The 26505-nt window shown below is 42.6% G+C and overlaps 1 protein-coding gene and 1 long non-coding RNA gene across 3 annotated transcripts; one reads left to right on the top strand and one right to left on the bottom strand.

The window, feature by feature from the left end:
- Positions 1-314: 314 nt before the first annotated feature.
- UBXN2A (UBX domain protein 2A) lies at positions 315-18471 on the bottom strand. Of its 2 annotated transcripts, none has more exons than XM_064448136.1 (7): positions 18359-18471; positions 15204-15257; positions 13586-13721; positions 11692-11801; positions 9935-10075; positions 4877-5041; positions 315-2127 (listed from the first exon to the last, which is right to left on the bottom strand). In XM_064448136.1, the coding sequence occupies exons 2-7, from the start codon at positions 15242-15244 to the stop codon at positions 1842-1844; spliced, it is 879 nt and encodes a 292-aa protein (XP_064304206.1). In that variant the 5' UTR covers positions 15245-15257; positions 18359-18471; the 3' UTR covers positions 315-1841. The 2 variants fall into 2 exon arrangements, with proteins under 2 accessions (XP_064304206.1, XP_064304207.1); XM_064448137.1 differs by lacking the exon at positions 18359-18471 and adding an exon at positions 15765-15938.
- LOC135312686 (uncharacterized) lies at positions 17374-25269 on the top strand. The gene is made up of 3 exons (XR_010372377.1): positions 17374-17935; positions 21876-22112; positions 24490-25269. It is a non-coding gene; the product is annotated as an uncharacterized LOC135312686 (long non-coding RNA).
- Positions 25270-26505: the final 1236 nt, after the last annotated feature.

The raw sequence follows: 26505 nt of genomic DNA, 5'->3' as shown, positions 1-26505 counted from the left end.
ATTTCAATCTTACACTATTTCTTTGAATTTCTATGTTGCAAGCGCAGGAATAGTATACTGCTACTTTGACATTTAATGCACCTTTTAGATAAAACAACTGAGCTTACAATTAAGAACGTGTGGTTTTCTAATAGTTTTACATTAAGACAAATTCAAAAGCACTGATTAATAAAATCCACTGTTCAGGAAGCCCGGCAAACTGAGGGTTGGATCTGTGGCTGTAGGTGACTTGTCTCTTCAATTGTACTAGTGGATTTGTCTGCGCATTTCTTCCTACTCCTAGAGATCCGGTAGGCTTTCAACACAGTAGAGGATGCAGTGCAAGAACAAAGAAAATTTAGTTGTATTGTTTGCTACATAAACCCGAATGACACAGTAGCACATCAAGTTTATAGCAGTTCACTGCAGAGTTTTCAGAGGTTTGCTTTCTGAATACACCAAATAGATATTTGCGCAGTTGACTTTCATTTCATCGCCCTCAAACATCCCAGGAGAGATGCTGAAGCAAAACAGTTTTAAATCCCAGGGAATGAAGCTAGCACACCCCTGGTTTGAAGTAACACGACTTTCAGATAGAATCCAAGTCACTCCAAGTCATTTTCTATGTAAAACAAAACCAGGGAATCCCAAAACCATCCTTCCTTTAACCATGGAAAAGAAGTACAACCCCGACAATCACCCACTTGCGCAGGTAGCACAAACTAATCAGCACTCACTGAGGGCCCCAGGATAAGTCTTGCCTAGAGACTCCAGTTCCATTCACAAACCCACATGCTACTTAGCAAACACAGTACAAAATATTTAAGTCTTTATGTTGATTTCTTTTAGCAAAACATGGAATAGTTGGTTACAAATTTTATGCCTCAAGTACATGAATCACAAAATAAAAGATTTGTATGAAAATGGCATAGAGCGGGGGAAGGAACCGCAGCTTTCAAATAAGGATTTTCAACATCTTTGAAACTTGGCCACACGCAATTAGCATCTCAATCAGCTGGCCAGTTCAGAACAGAGGCAGATATTAGTACCAAAACAACTGCGTCCCTCTAAGTGACTATTCCTGTAATCTCCAGCGAAGCAGTTTTTGTGTGACAAGGCTAAAAGTGGTTCTCTATCCCACTGAGCTAGGTAGTTTAACATCACCCTATCTGTAAAACACCCGTAGCAGCGTAAGAGAGGCAGAAGCCCCTCCAACCATTGGTAATAACAATTCCTTCAGAGCTTACTTTGAGGCACTTCATATGCAGTATGCACCACCTCATTTCTATCTTCTCACACATGCACCTACCATCACGTGAAGGCTTGACAGAACATTACACTGCAGATCTTGTGATAAAAGTTAAATTCTGAAGATACTGATAAAGAAGATTTTCAAGTTAGTTAAGAGTTCAGATGTTTGCATCCCTGCAGCATCTGTTGCCTAGAAGTTACTGTGAGAAGAACGTAAACTGCAGCAGCTTACACAAAATGTAAGTGATACCAATCAGATCAGTTTCACTTTAGTCCAAAGTGCAAAAATAAATACTATATTTCCTTAAAAGGTGCTATCAGTAGTAATTAAGTCTCAGAGAACTGTTCCACCTAAATACACTCAAAGAACTAAGCAGCTTTCTACCTAAGGAAATTCTAAGGATGACCCATTGTACAGTTACCTCTGCTATGTTATACAGCTAGGCTCTGACCAGCAAATTTAGCTGAAAATAATTCTATTACAGCAAATGATAGCACAGCACACATTTTGCTCTCTAAGAGCTCAGTACATGAGGATGACAGCGCATCCAGGTATTGCTGGTTACGTTTTTGGTTTTGTCTAGTTCCACCTGTATGTAGTTTTTGACCTGTTAAAAGCTTGTACTTTTGATAGTGTTTTTTTGCTCATTCTTGAGCTGTCCGTTAGATGCAGCAGCAGTTTTACAGTCATCGTCAGGTGCTTTTATCACTAAGAGTCTGAAAGGTTCAGTTGTTTTCCGGAGTCTCTGAACAACAACAGCATTTTGCAACTTCGCTTCCTCTAGCGTTAGTGTCTCATCTCGCAGCTCTCGAAACGGCAGCGAAGTAGTCAGTGTGAAGGGAACGCTTCCCTCAGACCCTTGATACTTTGTTATGAAGTCTCTGACATGGCTTATTCTGAGAAGACAAGAAGAAAACTCAGCATTAGAGCACCTCAATCCCAACACAGGCCATGCGCACAACACACAGCCACCACAAGAAGAGAATGAGACACCCACTTCATGTAATAGCTGACGGCACAGAAATGGAGGAATATAGATGGGGTGGTACCCTGAAGTGCCTGATCCACTTGGGAGGCAAGGAGCAAGGTTTGTATGCTCTGAGAGGAGTCCCAAGTGAAACAGGATTAGTATCTTATTCTGAACACTCAAATGCTTCACCATGGCTCAGATAGTAGTTAGACAAGCTGTAACCAGCTGGTGGAGCTCTTACCTGAGGTTTCTGTAGCCAAGAGCTAGAATGAAGATTCCTCCAGCAAGCGATGCATGTAGCAGAACCATAACAATAATAAAGAAAGGATTTCCAGAAATTGTCTGGATAGCTTAAGAATTAACTAGGTCTAAACAGAGTCTCCTTCTACAAAAGCAGGTGCCGCAGTGAATTCATTACAGATTCAAGCTGCCTGTTAAGGTGTGAAGAACCTTGTGACAAGTGAGCAGGACAGAGGTTTTGCTGTGGAAGAATGAGGACTGACCAATTTAACAAGGGAATTAAGATGATGGGATACATTTATACCAGTAAAAGAAACACAGTGTCAATGTCCATTCTCTGATCCTGAGGCAAATTGTTCAACTCCTCCTTCCTCTCCCCCATGCACAGGGTTGCCCATGGGGTTTATTTACTGCTGCCCGCGCACGGTCTGTGGCCTGAGTTAACATCTGAACCAAGCCTAGATATAGTTTGATAAAGTGCTACTTGGCCTGGGGGAAAGCCATCCTAGCAGTTTAGCAGCACAGATATCCAAATTTTTGTGCCTGAGCCATACTTATTCAGACAGATATAGCCAGCATCTAACTCCTGTGGCACGCTTCGCTCTCACATCTCCTCGACTCCCCATACTGCAGTATTAAAGTGCTACCTGCTCTTTTGCTACAGTGATGTAACTTTCATTACTAACCAAGTCGTATCTAAAGTAGTACTTACTGTGGCACATACACATGTCATCTGCAAAAGGGTAAAAGTAATCAATTTACCCAGGCACTGCAATATATATGCTACAGGTTATTTACCTATAGTTTAATTAACAAATAGGTGACTGTTTTCTGCTTATCCACTGAAAAGAATGCTATTCATGCAGTTATAATCCTTAAGAATATGTACTCTAAAAGGATTTCCCCCTATTTCTTATTAGAACATACACAAATATTGTACACAGCACAAACGTGCTGGTCTTGTGGCAAGAGGATATGTTATGGTATGTTATTTATTGCAAACTACTTCAAAAAGAGCATCGCATAAGTAGGGTGGCTGTTCTGCTTATCTCAGGCTCTCACCCCTCCCCCCAAAAGCACTTAGCAGCTGTTCAAGCTGCTATTTACCATGAAGACAAAAAGTTTCTAAACATAGCTAAATGTGTGAAAGCTGGAATAATTAAGATATTACGCGCTTCAATTAAGTATTTATAATTAAAATAGCAATTGACCCTTCAGCAGTACATCACAACAGTGTTTCAGTTCACACTTCAGGCCACTAACAGTAATAAATTAATGACTAACTTTTTCTCTAACTTGGACTAACCTTCAACTGCTGAGCTTTTCTTCTGACCAGCCACAAAGACATACACAGTATGTTGACAGCAGCCTGGGTTGTATAAAATCTATGATCACTTTCAACTGATTCAGAGAAGCACAGGCAACCTGTCCTTTCCATATGATGTGACTGTGTAGCACTGGAGTAATTTCTCAAATCACAAATTTGAGAAAGGCCTCTAAAGACAGTAGTTCTATAAATTAAACAGTCAATCCCACTTTCTCAAAGCTCCTGCATACAGATGCTGTGCTGACACCTTCTGATGTTATCCCCATTTATAAGCCTCTTTGGGAACTGGAAATTTTATTGAGAATGAAACACACTGGATGCTTTCTATATTGTCCACATTGACATGCAGGTGCTGATCCTCCCCTGCCTAGTGCACTGACCCTGGCCCTCCTGAGAGGTTTCTCCAGCTCAACTCTAAGTCACATCCTCCAGCTCCCAGCTGTGCTGCTGTCTGTGCCCAATGACTAGCAGGCTTTTTACTAAGCAATTTGCTCCAGGTGTAGTAATTTTGTGAGAGATCTGTCATCTTAAAAGCTGTTTTATCTAGTAATGAGCAACACATACACCTTAACTTCCACTAACCTACAAAGATATCCTACAGTTTCCTCATTTTCATTTATGCTCAGTTATGTGCTGACTATTAACAGCAGTTCACATTCCTCTTATGCTCCTCTCTTGTCACAGAATCACAGAATGGCAGGGGTTGGAAGGGACCTCTGGAGATCATCTCATCCAACCCCCTGCTTGAGCAGGCACACCCAGAGCAGGGGGCACAGGAACGCGTCCAGGCGGGGTGTGAATGTCTCCAGGGAAGGGACCCCACAGCCTCCCTGGGCAGCCTGTGCCACTGCTCTGGCACCCGCACAGGGAAGGGGTTTTGCCTCATGTTTAAGTGGAACTTCCTGTGTTCCAGCTTGTGCCCATTGCCCCATGTCAGCTAAAAGATTTCTCAAAATTTGAAAGGAGGCTCTCTAGATACAGCTGACAGCAGTCCAATGTTAAGTGAACTGAGGAAGTCAATTATTCGCAGAAATTAGACTTATGTGTACAGGCATAGGACAAATAGTTCAGATGCAAATACATACGACAGTGCTAAAACAAATCTTACCTGTGAGAAATATTGAATTTCTGAATTATCCTTTCCCCATCAGCCAACCAGATCTGGATACTAGTGATAGGCTCCAAATCATTTAAGGGTACTAAAGGCAGGTGTCTTTTGTTGTCAGGTCCTTGATGATCATCTCTTACTTGAGAGATTATCCTTGGAGTAGCACTGAAAAGAAAAGCCATAGGAAGTTATGCCTTTGTCTACACATGCAAGCTGGAACCTCCCTGCAGACCTTGGCTTCTGGAGCTTTCTGCCCAGGGTGCACTGATGACTTCTTTTTAACAAATATAAGAATACTAACATAAATGTCAGCTTTTTTTTTTCCCCAACTGTATGCCAACTTTCTCTTGAAGACTTCGACATGCTAAAGAATTTCAGTTTACTCATGTTAAACATTTTTACAAGACGGAAGGCAACTTCAACATCAAAGGATTAAATATGAATCCCCAAAGAGATGAAACAGTCTCAAGATTCTTCATGCATTTTTTTGTACTCTAATCACACAGGTGAAACTCTAAGGGGTTTGAGTATTGAATTTGCATACTCAATGTTAATTTTCACTGTAATGTGATTATAGCAATTCAATTTAACTGAATGTTGTTAGCCTTGATTTAGACCCCAGCATCATCTCTTTCAACTTAGAAGCATTACCCATCTATCAGAAAAATCGACTTAATGTGAAAATCCAGGCTGATGCTGGTTTTTTTCTAAGACACTTTTGACAGCTGACCCTACCATAAGGGCAACAATCCATAAAATGACTTGACAGAAAATGAGGACCTCAGTCCAAGTGTGTGGTCTTAAAAAAAAGAAAAATTACTGGCAAAAAAATGTTTATCTGAAGAAACGTCTAGAGCTTAGTGTTTCTTTCAGGACTAAGCTTGTTCAGCACGTACTGTTTAAGCCATCCTAAGGCTTGATCCAATGGGCACATCCTCAGCTCATGTGAGTATAACCAGATGTTTCCTCGCAAAACAATAGCAGTGATTTAAGGAGTTACCATTTCTTCTCTGAGCTCAGCTGTGGTCACTGACTACATGAACACTTCATGGTGGTTTGTGGAAAAGCTTTCTCTGCACAGAAAATTGACGAGTTAGTGTTTCTCGAGAGAGACGTTTGTAACCAATGGCCATAGAATAACAGTCTTGAACTACATCTGCTTCGTGGACAAACCCCATCCTCGCATCCTGATGTTCTTGTACCTGCCTTACTTTAATCACGAAACAGAAAAGTCACAGCCAATTTATGATTGAAACAAAGATGGCTAATGAGTTAATACATTCAGACTAATTAAGTTAGAATCTTGGGCTTAAGTCCTCCTCAGTCTGAGGCATTTCAAAAACTCTTATCACCCACTGCCTAGTTAAGTGCCCCGACTTCTAGGCTATCAGCCAGTAGAGGCACATTTTATTTCTTCCATTGAAACTCTGCAAAAAGGATGAGAATGAAGGAATCTCATTCCCAAGTGAGCAATAAGATCTTCACTGCGACTGGAGGCAGATGAGAGGCACAGAAGTGACTGTTTTGCATTACACTGAAATCAGCCGGGGCACAAGAACTTCACAGCAACAGATTCTAAGAGGCACATCTGTAAAACATTCTGGTACTCCAAGTACAGGTGACTTACTATCACTCACCTGCCTCTGACTATTTACTTATCTGATGTACAGCTGCTGTTCATGCTTGACCTCAATATAAAAGAAACCCCAATTGTCCTCCAGATCTGGAAAAAACAGCTGGAGCACCAGCAAGAGCAGAGCCAAAAACAAAAAAAAAAAAAGAAGAGTTCAAGCCATACTTCAGTCCAGCAATGATCTGTTTTCGCTGCCTACTTGATCAGTGGTGTTCAGTTCCAGGCTCGTACACTGAAGTACCAGACTCACTAGTGTCTCCAGTACAGCCGAGGCTGGACAGGTAGTCAACCATGCAGCTGCCAGGCACCTGGCTTAGCCTGGGCTGAACTACATTTCAGCCCATCAGTCACAGCTGTAGTTCAGACAACTGTCTCCACTAGACCCAGATTTTGGTGTCACTTTCAGACTGACTTCCCTCGTGGTCACACCTCAGAATTTGTAGTAGGCACTAGAGATGATTCTTTCAGTAGCAAGTATGGGTGAAACTGAAGCCAACATGTTAAGCTAAGCTGAAAGAGGAAGTTTGAGGTTCTATATTCACCAAGGTTTAAAGCATTTCTATACTTAACTTTGCTGTTGTAGAGCTGACAGATAAAGCCACCTAGTGGTGGGAGCTTTGACTAAAGCCACAAACCAAGAATCTAAGTCTCTGATTAAGCCTTTAAAAGGGGTGATAATGCTTTGATCTTAGGCTATTCCTTTTATAAGATTATCAAAGGAAGATTTAAACTAAAGATCGAAGAAACATAAGAGCCTCCTGCCAATTTTCTGACAAGAAAAAGCCCAAGAGTTAGGTATCGCGCCTTACCCTGGCTAATGGTTAAGAAGCTTGACACACAATATTTTACCCTAATGAGGTTATAGAGCAAGCCCACTTTGCTACAAGGGATTTCAGTCAATAGCTTAATTAACATGCTTCTGAGGCAGTCTTTAAAATGTATTGATAAGCTTAATAGAAAAGTGCAGTTGCAAATCTTGTTATAGTCCCAAACGATTAAATGCAGGTGAACAGTGGTAGATGAAACAGAATATACCCATTAGTAATACAGGCTAATAAGGTATACTGGAAGTCTGATAAGTCTTATTTGTTTCTCCTGTACAACAAAAAGCAAGAGGATCAAGCTAATCTCAGTTATATCAACAAATGTAAAATTTCTTATTCCTCCATTTTATCTCCAACAGAAGTTTTAACGAGCTGGTCAACAGACTGACTCATAATGGTTCATCCTCCACATAATCCATCCACCTGAAAAGACTGGCAGAGAATCTATAGACTATTAAAAAATGTTTATTTGATAAGCAGAAGTGTAGCTAGGTCACAGGGTAAAGTAAACTGTTCAGTCATTTGCCTCTTACTTCTGATTAAGCACACAAATGCAACTGTGGAAAGGGAGTTGTATAGCTTAAAATTTGTTACAGGTCTCAGCACAACTTCCCTGCCAAGCTCTTCTGCTGAAAGAGCAGCATATGCATGCAGTGGACATTCATTAACATCAGAAGTGAGCGCTAGTTTATGGAGTAAGGGCACTTATAGCTCATGTTTCCAACATCAGCAAAAATATTTACTCATCTTTAAAGAAGAGCCTCTGATAGCACAACACTGAATAGACTAGCAAGAGTAGGAAAAAAAAAAGCATTTTATCCAGTCCATAAAGAAAAAAATGCTGAGCAAGTTGCAGGATGTCTCAGTGTGCAAGACCCATCAACTGAAATTCACAGAATAGCATGTTTCCAGAACCTAACCTGCCTATGGGGAAGCAAGATCATTACTTGCTGCAGGCATGACAGAGCACAACAAGCACCTGAACAACCTACCATTTAGCACTGGTTAGCAGCAGAAACCCAGTGCACTGATCTTTTTGCTTTTCCTATATACAGGTCTACTTGTAGATAAAGTAAAGGTTAAGTTCTTGACCCTTGTTTGCTCAGGATCTCAGTGCTACCAGAAGCAAGTCTTGCAGCACCTCATCCATCTCCCCAGGGAAGATTTTCCTGTTGACTGGATCTACTCAAGCGTGTAGCAACTGAATGGACTGTGCTACAGAAACAGATGAAACTGATAAAACAGATACTTGCTTCTCTAAGGCAGCGTGAAGCCTGAAACCACTCGTCCTTTACCATGATCAGGCTCTTACTCTACACATTATCACCATCTTCCCCTGCCTCATTTGTTCCTACCCAGATCACACCTTCCTTCAGCACAAGCACCGGACCCTAGCCACATGACCTTCCCACTTCATCGAAACAAGCTCTTCACCTAAAATTTCACTACAGCCTACTAACCCCAGCCGGCAGGTCACTAAGCAGTCCCACCTGTGAGGGCTTCCTGTAGGCTTCTGGTCTCTGCCTGTGTTCTGTTCCCTAGGCCAAAGTCTGCTTTTATAAGCACATTAAGTCTTACACAACAGGGATATGCGAAGCAGAATATTTGGCTGGAGTAAGCAAAAGTCACAGGGATCAAATACATGAACTCCTGGTCTGCCCCTCTCCAACAGCCTTCCAAAAATATAGTACCGTCTAGTTATAAATCAAGTCCAGTTTTAGAATTAGCATTAGTGGCTGACACTCTCCAACCACAATAGAGTCATGGAGTAAAGCAAACAGGATCACTGTAACATGCTGAAATGTCTCACTGCAATACATGCACAGTTAAATACTGAGGAATTTTAAGACATTGCAAAATAACCTTTCTTCTTCAGTTTACTTTATGGGACTGTCATGCTCCCCTCTTCTCACACAAAGTACTGTACACACAGCTTTAAAAGATATTCTTTTCTCTTAAATCACAGAACAGTTCTAATATTGAGACCTTGAACAAGGAAAGCCACAGCACCCCGGCTGTATTAACGGGAACACAGCCAGTAGATTGTGGGAGCCGACGATCCGCCACGGAGCACTCACACACCTAAACACTGCTTTCAGATTTGGTACCCAAAATAAAAGGAGGACATTGATAAACTGGAGCAAGTTCCATGGAAGGCCACTAAGATGGCCGCAGCCTGGAGCATTCGTCCTGTGAGGAGAGGAACTTGTTCAGCCTGTGGAAGAGCTGGTGTTGGTGGTGAACACCTAACAGCAGCCTGCCAGGGTCTACAGGACATCATCAGGAGGAGGGAGACAGGCCCTTCGTGGTGGACATACATTGAAACAAGAGACATTCAGACTGGGTAGAAGGAAAAAATTTCTTTCCCATGAGCACAGTCTAGTACTGATCAGGCTGCACAGCTTCCACTTTTGGAGGATTTCAAGGCCGAACTGGACAGAAGCCTGAGCAACCTCATCCACCCCCACAGCTGACCCTGCTTTGAGCAGGAGCTTAGATTAGAGAACTCCAGAGGTCACTTCCAACCTGAATTATGAGATCCTTTACCACAGATATAGCTCACTTCAGCTACTCAATCATAGCTCATGCCAGACTACTCACCTTCCTAATCTGTAACCGCGTCCAGAAAAGGGATGAAACATTGTCTTCTTTGATGACAAATACACCATATCTTTTTTATCTTCCATTTTCACGTCTACCTCCTCCTTATCAAAAACTTTTCTTAGCTCAAAAGGCAGTTCCCTTAAGAAAAAAAACCAACCAAACATCTCAGAAAAAGAACAACTAGTGTTTTCAGTACACAAAATAGATTAATGATTAATACCTGTTCTCTGTTTATCCTTTCAAGGATGATGCTTTAAAAAAAACTTCACAAGTATTTACTAAGAGTTATGTAAAGTGCATGACATACAAACAACTTCAAGTTCCTGAATTGCAAATTAACTAGAAAGTGAAAAATAAATTAAAAAAATATATATACAAAAGGACATCATCAGGCAAGTTGTTGAATGACATTCAGATTTCCTCAGCAGTTACCACTCCAAAGCACATGATGAGTAGGAAGTTCAGTATTGCAGTACATTGCTGCAAAAGGTTCAATTATTTTATCCCCATAGTAAAACAATAAGGAAAAAACGACGAATGGCTTTTAAAGAGAAAGAACTGAATTTAGACACCATGTGTTTAATTACAAATAAACACAAATCTCAGCTTTTAATAATTAGATCATCACTAATAGCGACACGCTTTCGTACAGTGACATCACCTCAATAATGCTTTATTTGCATTAAGCAGAACACAACAATGCCTTTGTCTATGAGCTCTGATGCAGACACTACATTTTCAGGCGGTGGGGCTCAGCTGGCACAGGGGCTGTACTAAGTGCTTCTCTACCACCAATGATTATGCAGAAACCATCTTGTAATTAGCATCTTCACAAGCAAACAGTGGAAGAGAGGTGGCAAACTTTTGATGCATGCACACAAAGAAAGCAAAGGGCTTTAAACAGTGCAGTTAATTGCTGTTACAGCTAACACAGGTGACAGCCGTAGAGGAGAAATACACTGTAAAATTAGTATTTTTGATGGGCTAGTGAAGTATGGAAAGGAAAAAAAATACAATGTCTTACTAATTTCACGTACTTGAAAAGGAGTTATTAAATTATATTCTCCATAAAATTATATTCTCCTCTCCATTTGTATGGGGTGAGGAAACAGATTACAAATTAAAGGCTCAAAATTACATTAGTTTGTACGGTCAACCTGCTTGTTTTAAAGCAACACTGCAAACACTAGCAGAAACCAGGATAGCACGCTACTTTTTAACAGGATAAAAGTAAGATTGCTATATACACAGAAGAAACTGAAATAGCAAGTTTGTACTAGGAAAAATATCTGAAAATTAAGACTGATCAGAGTTTCTTGATGTTACATGGAGCAACTGTGCCCATTTAAGGCTCTTTATCAATAAAAAGAAAACAAAGACCATAAAACCAGAAATGCTCAACCACTTGTGCACCAAGTTCATTAGTCAAAGTACCATTCGATCTGTAGCTTTTACTGGGCGCTCTCAATTATTCTTTATTTCATTCTGCACTTGCCATGTCCCCTACCAATGCTCATTTTTACCTATTTCATCAGCAACTGCATGGCTACTGCAATTGAAAGCTATATTAAACCCGTTGATGTTAAAACAGCCATTAGCACTGCAGGAACTGAGGCAGGCAGTGGCCTACGCTCCTACAGGGATACTGCAGTGCAGCAAAGCCAGGCAGCTCTGTAAAAGATATTTAGAGCATAAGCTAAGCGCTATCCAAAGCACATTAACTCAGGCTGATTAAGAACACAAAACTCACTTACCCTTTTTTAATGGAGTCCAAGAACTGCTGGTTTGCAACATCAGTGTAGCTCCTAAGTTCACCATCATTTACTGTAAACCCATTTTTCCAAAGTTTAATGATTACATCAACCTATACAGCAAGAACAATTTTCATTACAACACTGATGCAAAACCAGCTTGGTGTACCCACAGCACCCTGTGATTGTAAATCATCCACTGCGTGGACTAAAAATACTGAGAGAAGGCTCGCTATAATCTGTTCCAGCCCTGTGCCAACAGGCAGAGCAACTGCAAGGGGTAAGTGACATTTCTGAGTATCTTGTGTCAATCAGGGTTAGGGATAAACCTTCCCCCAATCATTTTGCTTCCCTAGGTCAAGAACACTCCTTCAATTCAGCATGAAGGAAAAAAAAAAGCACTGGAAGATCCCAGCCAGCTGCAACTCCTCAAGAGCTAATTTGAGAGCACACATGCCTGGTGCTGGAACACCAACTACCAGAATAGTCCAGCTGGGAAATTACTAGGGTAAAGCCTTGTTTTGATCATTCAGAAGGATTTTCTGAAAGTAAGGTATTGAGATAATGCATGCAGGAGCCTTTTACTCAGGAAATGCAGCCACTATCAGAAAACTTACTTCCAGTCAGTCACACATTTATGTTACCCTGGAATTCCTGCGTATATTCAAAATGTTGGTGTTCAGGGAATGAAAAAATAAATTCTCAGCAATTCATTAACTTTGCCTGAGAGCATCCACTACTTCAAATTGTAGCCTTCACACTCTTCACTGGGACTTCTCCAACTTTATATTTGGGATTGCCTTTTCATATTTATGCATCATGCCATTTAAGGAAGCATTTGACCATCCAGGTCTGATCCCTGAAATAACGTTGTCCTCACAGATACTTCGCCATATGTGAGGTGTATGAAGGATGTACAAATGTGGAATTCGGCTCAGCTGGAAATTAGCTGGAACTAGGCTTGACAGTACTTGACAATTTTATTTCTCTTTCCTTTTTTGCAGTTTGACTTGTTAGAAGATGATTGCTACATAAACACAGAGCATGTGCAAACTGCTGAATAAAATTCCTTCTCTTTTGGTTGGGTAATCTGTCAAAAAGGTATAAAGCACTCAGCAAGATTAGATTCCCTCAAAAAGTCTTGTGTCTCACAGCACCAATGCATATGGAAGGAATTCCCATCATGGGAAGGTTCCTCTACAGTGAGTCTGTATGTAACTTTAACATGGACTAACTATTCCACACCATTATCCCATTTAGACACTGTCACAAGTACTGCCATGCAACACTATTTCAGAACTGCCATTTAAGGCATTGCTCCTGACACTCCTTTTCTCCCAGGCTTAGATGGGGATTCATTAAGATGATTTCCAGCAGTGCCCACTATAAATTTCTCTTCGACATCTTTGTTCTACATAGCCTTTTCTCCAGCTCCTTGTAACAGAAAAATATGGGAAGGACAGAATCACTGAGACACAAGCCCATAGTAAACATCCCACTACCACCACAACTATACAAATAAGAGCAAATGAAAAAAATTTGGGGTATGCCTCTGCATAAAAAGGCTGCAACTCTTTGAACAACTCTTTTTGTAATAGTAGTTGTCATTCCTTGCACCTCCTGATCAGCTCATTCTCCTTACTAATAAAGCAGAAGTGCATTAGCCCATGCCAGCGTAAGTCCTAGAACAACACTAAATCCACCATAAAACAGTAAGAGCAAGAAGCACAGAAACAGAGGCCTGGCTGGCTAAGAGATGGGAGACTGCTGTGTGAATTCTGTGTACATTTGTTTACAGAGGTACTAGATAAGGCTGCTGAACTTCTTGCATTTGTTTTCCAGAGTACTCCTGGAGTGATATTATGTGAAACATGAGTATTTCTTCTTCATCGCCTACCTGGTTCTTGACGGTAGTTGGGGGCATACATATAGCACCAACCTTCTGAACTTCTTCAAAAAGGTTATCTACAAAGTAGTCACAGTTTTGTTCTGTACCATTCAAAATCTGATCATCAGTACCCGATTTACACATCCTGCAGAACAAAGACATAAGTAAAAATGATGCCTCAGAGAGGACATTAGAAGACAAGCAGTTACCCTAGAAGTTCAGTACCAAGAGGTGTAAAGGCATGCTCCCCTGTACCCAGCTTGCTTGGCTGTAAAAAAACGTCAGGCCAACTTTGCGTTGTGCCTTCTCTAGAAACTTCTTAGCAATCTCTAACTGCTACTATTTACACTTCAGAAGCACAAGTTAAAGAATGACAATAGAAAAGGTGAATTCATCTATTTAGACATCTATTTAGAAGCAGAGGCTTCTAAACTTGGTATCAGAGCAAGGAATGCAAGTTAGATGATTCATACTTCTAATTCAGACCATCAAACATTTAACCTCACACCAATGAAAGGCCTTCCTTAAAGCATTTCCATGACATAGGCTTGGGTAACTTCCTTTGCCGTAAGTTTTTAAAACCACATACAAGAAAATCCCCTAGGATTTACTTTCCCCCCAGCCCCTCAAACCCCCCCATTCCCAGCACTACCATGGAGCCACCATTGCCATCTTTGAAAGTACATTAGAGAAACTCAAGAACACGTGGCTCAACACCCCTCAAGCACACTGAAGACATAATAGAATACTTCAATACTGTGGAGGCTTCCAGAGTACTAAAAAAGATGCATCAACCACGTATTTTGATAGAGCACTGTATGTGCGACAGCTGTTTGTGTTAGATTTTCACCAATCAAAATGCAGAAATATGCAACCGGAGTGAATGGTTATCTTTCAGTTTAGGTTCTTTGCATAATAAGAGGATTATGCAGCTTTTGGTAAACATTGCAGGAGTTATTCCTATTGGAGATTCAGAAAAGTCTATTTTAAGCAATTCAGAAAAACCCAATCCCAGCTCTTGAGAAATACACAGTTTTACATAAAACTCTGCATTGAATTCAAGAGCAGCAATGGTTACTGGAATGGTAATTAGATACATTTGCATAAAAAGGAGTTGTTTGCAGTATATCTATGCAACACTAAGAAGCTACAGATTAGCATCTTTAAACAAAAGAAAAACCCAACACATGAAAGGAGAAATTTCAGAAGTATGCTGTCCCCGTTTTAGTTTTCTAATAGAATAAAAGAAATTTGAAGCATTAATCTAGGTATTCGCTGTGCTTTACCTTGGAAACATAACTGGAAAACCAAACACCTCCACATCAAATGTAGAGGTGCACAGCGAGTGAGCAGTTTGTAAGGCTGCCTTTCTATTTTAAATAGAAATTTTTGTGCTGCTTCTTGCATCTAGGAAACACTCCAGGTATGTCAAAAATCTTTTAGCAAAACAGGTTGGGTTTTTTTTTTTTAAAAAAAAACTTCCATAAATGTGGAGCAGGTGGATACAGGAAAAAAAATTATAATTTTTAAATTTAATGTAAGGTTTGAAAATTCATGACAGGGCAAACAAACAGCAATAGGATAGGAAGAGCAAAAGGGGGGGGGAGGGGGAGGAACTGGCACCTACCATTCTTTCTTTACAGTTTTGATATTGTCCATGTCTTTCATTCTGGTGTTTCACCTAATTATGAAAAGAAGATCATTCAAAAAAACATAAAAACCAAATCAATCAGAAAAAAATACCCTGCACACTTTGCCTCCTTTTGTAGCTGAAACACTCTTTATAGTTTTTTCTGCGTTGGTAGTATATTTAACCAGAAACCTCAACCTCCCCCCTGCCAAGTCTCCAGATGGTTCTTTGTTTTCCTGCAGTTTCTAATTTAATGACACATGAACCATGCATCGGTTTCAGACATTCAAAAGGAAGATGACTTTTTCATAAATGTACAAAATAAATTCCACCATAATCACATGAATTGAAAATACATGCCCATACTTAACATTAAGTAAGGAAGAAAGATCACATTCCTTTTCTGAGTGGCGTGATTTAAACTCCCCTGATTTTTCATAACACTGAGACCATTGCACAACAACTGCACTGCCACTGCAGGCGTTCCAATGACCTTCACCTTAATAGTGTGCATTATTGAAAGGTGCAAGATTTGTAAGGTTCCTCTTTCTACCATACCTTACCATATTGACGCAGCATCCCAGAAACTGTTAATTATCACTTCTGGTCTACTGTTTAGCTGGAAAGAAAATCCTGGATTTGCAAGTACTAAATATACTACAGGATTCGTCTGCCGAGTCAAAAGACATGAAGAACGCCATACTGGTCTCATTACACCCACTTCTAAGCAATCTGAAAGAAGTTACAGAGAGTCACAAAAAGCCAGAGACTCTCAAAAACACCCTTTAAAAAAATAAAATCACTCTAAAATTAGACAAGCTGCCAGGAGAACAGAATTTTAAGTTGCAGCTATGTTTAAAGAGTTATTCCTGAAGACCACTGGGTACAGGTTACACAATGTTCTGTTCCTGGCAGGTGTAGGACTAAGTCATGATATTGTGTGTACAGATTTAGAGAGACTCAAACTTAAGCAGTGACAGCCATCATACTCCTGAAATAGTAGTATGCACAGCAAGACTAAAATACATTTTAAATGGTCTCAACATCTAACTTAACAAGATGGAGAGGTTAGGGGGAAACAGCATTCACTGCAGCCCTAATGAAGAAAACCCCCATTCAGTTACTCAGTACTAATTCATGTTCCTCAGGAGGCTGATACTGGTATTCTCTCATCTTGAAAGTTAAATCCTTGTGAGACACATTCTGTAGAAATGTATAGAAGCCTTCAGAAAATCTCTGTAACAGCCAAAAAGATTCAGTCAATATGTCCATAACAGGTTTTAAAGTTTAGGCAGCCTTTAACGTAACCAATGCTGTTATGCATTAGGTCAAAACATTATACTTAGCACACCTTTGACATGTCACACAAGATGGGGTGCAGCCTTTCCCCCCCTCCCCCCCCCCCCCAAAAAAAAATGTGTTCTGCCAGAGCACTAAATATATCAGGCAAGCCTGTGCTGGTACATTATGACCTTACAAGCATATCCAATCGCTGTACTTGGAACTTTGTACCTCCACTTGGAAAAAATGAACTTTCAGTATCAAGTAGGTACAGTAAATTTAAGAGTACTTAAAAAAATAGTTTTTCAAACTAAGTTTTAACGCACTTTAGCACAAAGATTTTTTTTGTGTTAATGTGCTGATCTTCTAATCTTTCACTGTTCAATGGACTACTCCCCAAAGCACCAAGAGCCACCTCCAGCCATCTGCTTTTGTTGAATCTTTGTGACTTGTCATCAGAGCTGTTACAAAGAGACAGACACAATGAAGCAGCTCTTCAAATCAATTCTTTTGCTCAGCCTCAAACGAGCATGAATAGTATTCAAAACTGGTCAGCTGTGAAAGTTGTTGTTCCTTCTAAAGTAAAACAACAATCACACTTAGAAGAAATGTTTCTCTTAACATATCAAGGTAAAGAAATCAGCTTATACAGCATCTTGATGTTTATGATGACCAAAAAGCCATTAGGAGATAGTGATCAGACTCCACTGCAAGCACTTCAGCTCAGCAAGCCAGCCCACCAGAACAGCCAACTTCTGACAGACATCCCTAGATATCGTATAAAACATTAAGAGTTTTGGTACATAATTTTTTGTGTCTGTGATAAAAAGTATCACAGACCTGACCTTCCACCTCCGGAAATTAAATTTAAAACACAGGAAGAAGCTGAGGCTGCCAGCAGCACGCCACAGCCACAGCCGTTGCCTGTGGTCTGACAATCCTGGCCTTTTCCAGCACAGATCAGCCTCTCCTTCCCCACGGCCCCATCCCTGCCACCGGCTCCGGCCACTTACTCAGCAGTGGCCTTTTGCTGCTGGGTCCTTGAAACGAGCAGCTCTCACCTACGTCAGTTACAGACACAGGAATTTCAGAAGGTGTTTTTGTGCTAAATATACTTGAGCCTGCGCATCCAGTTACGTTAATGCACGAAAAACAAAACTGGAACTACCTTTGCTGCTTTGCTCTGAAGGACAGAAACACTCAAGCAAGCACACTGGGCCTCCTCTCCCCCACCAAAGCCTCTCTTACTAACTTTGGCAGAAAGCAAACTTCTCAAGTTGAAAACTGTCTGCCGCAGAGCGCAGCCTGTCAAGGCACCGCACGGGAACGATGGCTGAAAGCGGCACCGTACCGTGTAACAGCGAAACAAGCGGCTACAGAGGAACAGCAAGAGCGAATTAAAAGATGAGCATCGAAACTAATGGCGCGAACGTGACGGATACGCTCAGGTAGGAGCCAGAGCACAGGCGTTTCCTCCCCAGCTGGCAGGAGGGGCGGTGCACTTTGGAACGGGACCGGCCCCTCCGGCCGCCAGCACCGGCGCTGCCCCGCGCCCCGACAGACCCGGCTCGGAGGCTCCGCGCCCGCTCCCGCCCGCCCGGGTACCCGCCCGGAGACCTTTTTAGAGACGAGGGGACAATGAGAGAGTAGCAACGCGGCGGAGTAGGGCCCCTGGTGCCTGAGAAGGGCCCGAGCGAGGACCCCCCCGACACACACCCCCACACCCCGAGGGGCGCCTCAGGCTGAGGCGGGGGGAAGGCTCAGCCCGCCCTCCCCCTTCCTCCACAAAGCCACGGGGAAAGTTCAACAGCCGGTCGGGGCTGAGGGAGCCCCGGCCCGGCGGAAGGCGCTCCCCCGGCCCGGCAACTCACCCGGCCGCCGCCACCTCAGCGCCCGGCCCGGCCGCAGCCTCCCCGCCGCGCCACCTCCGCCGCGTCCCGCGCCCCACCACGCACGCGCGGCCGCCAACGGCCGGAGAACCGGCGGCTCCCGCGCGCGCCGGGGAGGGCGCGGGAACTCCGCCCCCCACCGCCCGAGGGGCGGGGCGGCGGCCGCCATGTCGCGGTGGGGGCAGCTGTGGAGAGTGGGGGCTCCGCGTCTGCGGGGCGGGGGGCGATGTCCTTGCCCGCCCTCCCGGGGAGAGGCGAGAGGTGGTGGGCCTGGTGCTTCACGCCCGAACGGGCCGGGCCCCCTCGCACGGCCGCGGCCCGGCTTCTGAGGGCAGGGGCTGCTGTCGCCCTGCGAGGGACGGGCAGCCCTCCGTGTGCCAGGCCAGCGCGATTCACTGCGCAGGCAGATCTCTCCCCCTGAGTGAAGAACAAAAGATAGTTTATCTTGCCCGTACGCGCAGGGGCGAAGGACAAAAAGCGGCATTCAGCGAGCGTGCCCGACAGCGGAGAACGGGCCTGCTGTCTTGGCCGCGCGGCTGCGCCCGGACCGCCGCTGCGGCCCAGGCGGGCTGCTCTGGCAGCACCGGCGGGGAGCTGCCCCCGCGCTTTGCGTTTCCAGCCCCGCATAGGTGGGAGGAACAGCCGCACGGCGAACCCTTCGGAGGTGAGGAGTGCCTCATCACGCTGGAAGGGCTAATTAAGGGCGAGCGATGACATATTTGGAAAGGAGCTCTGGCCGAGGCCTCGCGCCGAGGACAAAAGAGCAGCGTGATGGCCGGAAAGCAGAGCCTCCGAGTTCCCCTGGGTACGTTAGAAAGGAGAGAATGGGACAGGATCCTCAGGAAGGCGAGAAGCATTTAGCAGGGTCTCCCTGCTCTGTGCCGAGCTGTGACTGTGCGCCGTTGGGCCCCTGCAGAAGTGGCGCTCTGCGGGGTGGTGGTGCTAGGAGCTATCCAAAGCAAACACCCTGCCGAGCAGCCGGCAGAGCGGAGCGAGAGCAGTGACTCCCTGCAATTCACAGCTTGCACCTGCATGCTTTTTAATAAGGTGTTTTTTTTTTTTTCAATAATCAGCGATGCACTGTAAAACATTGAGAATTAACCTAAATTGAACAACCAAAACTGGCTAATTCATGTTAATTAATGGGAAATCAGCTGCGAATTTACAAGTGCGATCAAAGATCATTCTATAAGCAAAGGCAATACTTCACTGAATGTCATCTTCACCTGGGACCTGTTTCTGCAACCCCTTAACCATAACAATTAAAGTAACATTCTCAAAAACATTGAAGTAAGATGTGTAGTCCCAAAGTTCAGTGAAGGTGAGTAGAATAAGTAAAACCTGACCCTTGACAGTTGTATTTTCTTCCTTTTTTGTAATGTACATCACAATGCACTAAACCTTTTGAAGGCAGTTTGGATTAATCGTTAAATTTTAAGTGGTTGAGATCTAATTACAGCTCCTGCCTTTGAATCTTCAGGGAAAATAGTAAATTTGTCTTTTGGTGTAAAATACATGGAGTTTTATCTTTCAAAATACAGATTTCTGAGATTCTGTTCTCCCTGGTTTTGTTTAATGTTTTAAATAACATTGAAATTTTTGGATAGAAGGCACTTGTTTATTGCAAGCGTTACTTCTTGATTCCATTGAGTTTTCTTAGAGATATATATACACACATGCATACACAACTTTTCAGAAGAATACTGTACTACCACTGTTGAAAAGTTGAAGGAATTTACAAAGCTCTAGGGAAAACTTCAGAAGGACATTCTGCAGTGCCGTACTGTTTCATATTTTCTTTCAATATTTCAATTTTCAAGAACATTGGCTCCATTTCATTACACACGGAAGTTCGGTAATATAGTTTAACCCTTGCTTGAGGGCCCTTTCTGCAAAAAATTTATAGACCCAAAGGTAAGCATAGAAGGAGGCAAGATTAGACTTACCTGGTGTAATGATGCAGGCTTCCCAACTACAATCACGTATTGATTTAGAAGATTAGGTCTATTACTGGAAATCCGAGTACAGCTGGAGACACGCTGACCTACTACAATAGGAATTGGTGTCCTAGTGAATTTAGTGGTTTCTTAAAAGCTCTTCTAAGTACAGCTGTTCTCCCTCAGGACTGAAACTATTGACAAAGCATAGGAGTAAGAAAAATCTTAAGGAAGATATTACTGTGTCTTCAACTCCAGTATAACATAAAAAATAAGTTTTTCTTAAAAGCTGGAAATTTTCAAGTCAGACTGTTGTTACAATCAAGATGTCACTGAAATCCTTTTAGACTCTGTGTTTCATTCAGCTTATTCTCTGGCAAGAAATAGTACATGAGATGAACAGAAGCAAATGGTCCTTTTCTTACTGTGTGGTGAATAGAAGCTAACAGCCCAGACGAAGTTCACTGAAAAAACTCTAACAGGGTATTCATGAGATGAATACAACTGTCTCTTGCCCGCTTTGTCAAGAGAGATCGGATGCACTGGCGTGGAAGATAGTAACAACCCCTGAACTTGTTTTATAATGTAGGAGTGAATCTCCGTGGTGACAAAGTAAAGCAGTGTTTTAGCCGTCACCACCCATCCCGTCAAGGTCACGGAAGAACCAGTGCACATAGTATATCTAAAAACAAGCAGAAAATTAATTTTGAAGAGGTATTTTTAAACCATATATTTAACAAGGTTAATCTGTGCCAGAGGAAACCATCAGCTACCTATAATTAAACATCAATGCATCAGCTATATTGATTGACCTTAACTTGAGATAGCAGTTATTGCCTGAAGCATATGCATACAGAGCTGGGACACAACAGGAGGGAAATGGGGCCGTAAAATAAATAGAACAGAATCTGTTTATTCTGTGCTTGGCAATTCCATTGACAGCGACAGCACATTCCTCTGCACGGTGTCTTTTGCCACATGTTCCTTGCAGGAATGTTAAAACCTTGTAGGCTGCCACACAGGGAGACAGCTTAAGGAATCGATGTTTCTGGCAAGCTAACTGTGCAATGGAAAAGCGAGTCATTGTTTTATGGGAGACATTGGGTGAATCAGCGTTCGTGAAAAGGGTGTTACCCCCATGCAGTGAAGGGTGTATCCATCCAGTGCTGCTGGACTCGGACTGTAGACCCACAAGAAAAGTGAATATAGCTTCAATTTTAAAAGTAGCATGGAACGCATAACCCCATGAAAAATTCAAGACAGCCTGAGCAACTGTTTGTACCAGATAACACGTTTGGAAATAACATATGATGTGAATTCTCAAAACAAAGACACTCTTCAGTGACATGTCAATGATGATATGTTAGTGTACTTTATGAGATCGTTTTTGGATGTGTAACAAGAAAACATACTTCTAAAGCTAAGACTGTGTGTGAGGACTAGGGAGATTTATGAACAAATAATGTTTCTGTTGGACTTCCCTGTGACCTTAATCAAGCTATTCTGCATTCATATGCTCCTAAAGCTTATCTACAAATGTGTTAACAAATGTCTATTTTTAGGACAGAGCTATACATCACGCGGCATAGCGAGATGATTTGCCGCTTTTGTCCAAGATGGAAGCAATTTACAGCCTGAATGATCGTGCAGATTCCTGGCTCACAATATCGTTGGCCTGTGAGCTTCACACAATTATTAGTATTAGAAAAACTATCTGCTGTAACCTTAGCTCAACGGGAAGAATGTTATGGAAGCTGACGGCTAGATGTGGTGGGAAGATAATTTTGAAATATTAGGAGGTAAGTCCCATTTAATGTCGTCTAAGAAATCTACTCTGACCGCTTCAAGTTGCACTGACGTTATCTATTGTAGTGTGGAAAACAATCTTCGGATAGCTGTGGTGATAACAGGACTGAACATTAACTATTTAATTCTAAATCATAATCATTATATATTTTGAAGTTATAATGGTAGTCATCAAATAACAGGCCATCTTTAATAACATTACAGAATGCTTGTGATGCAGAGTGACTGTGTCATCGTATGTGTTCAATTTCAAGGTGGTACCAGTCCTGACTACTGGACACTGCTTGTTCGATGTTTCCAAACTTATATCTCATGGGCATATCTCTGTAATGGACAATCTCAGAGAAGAAACTGCAAAATCTCAATTTAAGATCCTGTCAGGAAAGAACTTAGGGCAGGTTTACCTACACAAGATCTCTTGTGAATCTTTTATTTCGAGATTCAGCTGAAACCAGGGTGAGTTGACAGCATGAACAGAGAGGAGCACACGAGAGCTTCTAAGTAGAATCCTGAAAAGATGATTTGATTTCCATTCTTTGGAATGTTATAGCTATTCAGAGATACTGCAAAGTAATCTCTGGTAAATTGCCCGTGATTGAAGCAAATGGTAATGCACTGAATAGAGCCTTGCCAGGCTGAAACTCTCTATAAAAGTTCTGAATAAGGGATGAAGGACTTTTTCTTTTGTCGTAATGCATTCCTGATTTCCTTGTAAAACAGGGACAGGTGGCAACAAAATCTTCCATCTCCAAATATTTCTTGTGCCATTGTTGACTCATGGAGCAAACAAGGCTTTCCGTGCCTCTTTATCCTGGGTCATTTTTTAATGTCTTTTTTGATTTCTAAGTCCCAATAAGATTTCATTCCCCAAGTCTGGTTTAATGGAAAGGGATTCTTTTGCTCAAGTACTTTTTAATGTTTTTCCAGTTTCCCAGTGGTGTCCCTGCCACAGCAGATGTTGTGCCTTCTTTTTAATATATGTTTCAGATATCTTCATCTTCTTTTCTGAACAACTGGAGATAAAAGGGTGTCGAACACTGCTGTAGGCTTTGGAATTTGTTATAAATTGGTTCCATTTGAAACACAGTCCTTCCCAATTACATTTATTTTCAGAAGTATTTAGACATCTGTCTGTAAGACCAAACTACAAATCTTGAAATTGAATCTTACTGGGAGTGACCTCTACAACATTTTTACGTAACACTTAGTGGAGCGTGGCTCCAATCCTTCTCCCCTTCCTTGCTTCATTGTCCTCTGCCTTTCACTACTCAGAGTTCTTGTATTTTTCACAAAGCTTTTCCTGCATGTAGAGTGCTGAAGAGGGTCAAAATAGGTTTTTAATTTTCTCTCTTCATGTGATACTCGAAATAAGCAATAGATATCGATACCGAAAATATCAAATAGTGAAAATAATCAAAATATAATAATCAAGAATCAAAATAATAAAAAAAAGGAGCAAGTAAATTCTTGGATTAGCAAAACTACTCTAAATCCATTTCTACAGATATTCATCTTTCATTGTTAAACCGCATTTAAACCTCTAAGTATGTGTGATATAAAATACTAATCCTATGTTAACATGTTCTCTGTATTACAAACAAAAATTCCAAACAAAACTAACAGTACTAAAAATGGCGATGGAGCTCACATAGAAGCTGCAAAGCTGTAAGAAGGTGCTTGAGTCAAAATAACTCGCCACACCTTGTAAGAGGAATGAGACAACCAAGAAACCTGAAAATAAAACCATCTGTGAAAAACAACCTAGGGAGTAAACATCCAAAATGAAGCATGTCTTTACATGTTCCCTACTATGCTAACATAATGAGAATAAAGCACTAAAAATGTTCAAAGCAGTGAGCAGGGATTTTTAACTACATCAGTCCCTCTACAAGAGTAGTCCCTCTGGCGTCATAAAGAGTACTCACTTGAGTCTGGCTCACAGGAATGAGATCAGAACATTAAAAAGAAGAATAAAAAAGGACACAACTATGGTAAAAATATTTAGTAAATCTAAAATAAATAGCTTTTAAGTTGTGGGTTTTCTGTTCCTTCAAGCATTTCTGGATAGGCACCCAGGAAAATCAATTTGCTTGCTTAACGACCAAGTTTATTTTACTTTTAAAAAGTCATCAGCGTTCACAAGAGTGCTGGTTTGAATCAGGCATGTTGCAAACAGATGTTATGCAAGCTTCCCCAAACAGTCCTGCCAATGGGCTGCAATCCTGAGTTATGACATTCGTTATAACTGCTGCAGTCTGGGCCCTTTTTTGGGCCGCAGATTGATCTGTTGGTTTTCCCAAAATGGGGATGATATTTTTGTGATGCATTCAAGAACTTGAAGAATATCAACATTCTTTTTTTCATTTTCAGACCAACAGAATTTGGACACAATATCTCAGTTACACAGCCTATCAGTCACACAGGACAGAAATTGAAAAGTACACTATTTGTCATCGTATCGTTGTGATACGGACTCTTCGCAAATATATCTCCTGGTTTGTTCCCACAATGTGCTTGGTAAGGGATGGTCTCTGGCAGTTTCCTTCTATTCCTACTTTTGAAGGATAAAAGGAAGTGATTTCCAAATACCATTTTCAAAAAACATCGTAGGTTTTTAATTAAAATACTCCTTTAGCGTGCCAGAGTATGAAATGGCTACATCCTTTCATAACCTTTAGACAAATAAATGAAGAAACAAAGGATATGAAATGTAACAAAACTAATTTCATGGAGCAGGACAACTATACTTTTGGAAGACCCTGCAGATTCTTGAACAGGAGATGAAGTACTGTTGCTAATACCGACTGAAAGCTCTAGAGAATGTCAGATGAGAAACACACTGTATTTTGGAGTATCTGATAAAAAGGAAAAATTGTCGCTGTTCACAATAAGAAAATTTTTGCTTGGGAATCTAAATAATCCATTTTCTTATTATGTATCCTGATGTCATTGTTGCATAATTTATATTTTTAAGTACCTGTCCTACCATACTTTTTCAGACTTTAATCTTGAAAAGAAAGATGTGGGTATATACAGGTAAAGCAGAATAATAGTTTTTACATTTATTGTTCTTTACTGAAACATTATTGCACTTTCCATCTTTTAAACAATAAAAGTGCTTTGATAAAGCTTGCTTGAGCCTAACAGCCCGAGCCATGTGATCGTCAATTTCATTATACCATTCCTTTTTGCTAAAGAAGCAGAAAACACTGAAATAACTTGCCCAGTGGTGCCAAACCAGTCAGTGTGAAAATTAAAAGGTTGAGACTTTATCACCCACAGCTCTGTGCTTGTACTACTTCGCTACATTTCTTTTACAGAGGTTTTGGTTTCAGGGCTTATGTGCAGATACTGTGAGAAGTTCAATAATGGGCAACAAGTTGTGGTGAGAGCGCTTCTTCCAGCACATCAGTGAGAAGGGATGGGACTGTAGTTTGCAAATGATCTGAAAAGCATTTGGACATCCAGAGTACTGTAATACATAGTATTCTTCTTCCCTCAAAAACACAGTTACTGGATCTGTGGTATAGGAGGGAGGTGAGAGAAAAATAAGCTTTCCAACGACTGAGCAACGAACATCAAACACAAGTCGATGCTACCGGGCCAAAACACAGGAGGTGTTATCGGTGACTTGTGTGGCAGGCGCGTTCCTGACAGCCTGGCTGTCAAAAGGATTTCTCAAGAGTGAGACTCACCAGACTGTGAAATAGTTTTCCACGAAAGACGGTGGGGATGCAGCCCCTGGAGGCCCTGCGGCCCGAGCCGTTGGGTCAGCGCCGCCGGGGTCGCCGGGCCCGAGGCACAGCGCTCTTTTCGGTTGTAACGGGGCCGCCTGCCACGCCCCGCGGCCCCGGGTGGCCGTTCCGCCCTGCCCTTCAACGAGTCGCCCGGGCGCTCCCTCAGCCCTCGCCCGACTCCTTCAGCGGGCGGCGGCGGTTGCACCGCCCCGGGGGACCGGGCCAGGCTCAACCGGCGGCTCGCCGGCTCCTGGCGCGCTGCGGACGGGTCAGGGCCGGTGCCCTGGGCCTCACCGGCCGCTCAGGTCCGGTCGCGGAGCCGCTGCCGGTGCCGCCGCCGGGGCTCCGCCGCCCCCTCAGCCTGACAGGACGGCGCGCCCCCCGCCCCGGCTCCCCTGCAACCCGCCCCGCCCGCTGAGAAACCGGCTGTCACCGTCCCTCCGCTTGCGCGGGGCGCCCCTCCGGGCGCCCATCTACCCCGGGCGCGGCGGGGGAGCCCAGCCGGGCGGCCCCACCACCGCCACCCCGCTCCCGGGGGCCGCCGCCGCCACCTCCCCCCGGCCCGGCGGGCAGTGCCAGGCCCATAGAGCGCGCCGGCGCCGTGCTAGAAGGTACGCAGCGGGGGCCGCCTCGGCCTGCGCACGGCGGC

Source organism: Phalacrocorax carbo, chromosome 3, assembly GCF_963921805.1.
Source record: "Phalacrocorax carbo chromosome 3, bPhaCar2.1, whole genome shotgun sequence".
In the NCBI taxonomy this organism is placed as follows: domain Eukaryota; kingdom Metazoa; phylum Chordata; class Aves; order Suliformes; family Phalacrocoracidae; genus Phalacrocorax; species Phalacrocorax carbo.
This window is presented reverse-complemented; position numbering and strand designations above follow the sequence as displayed.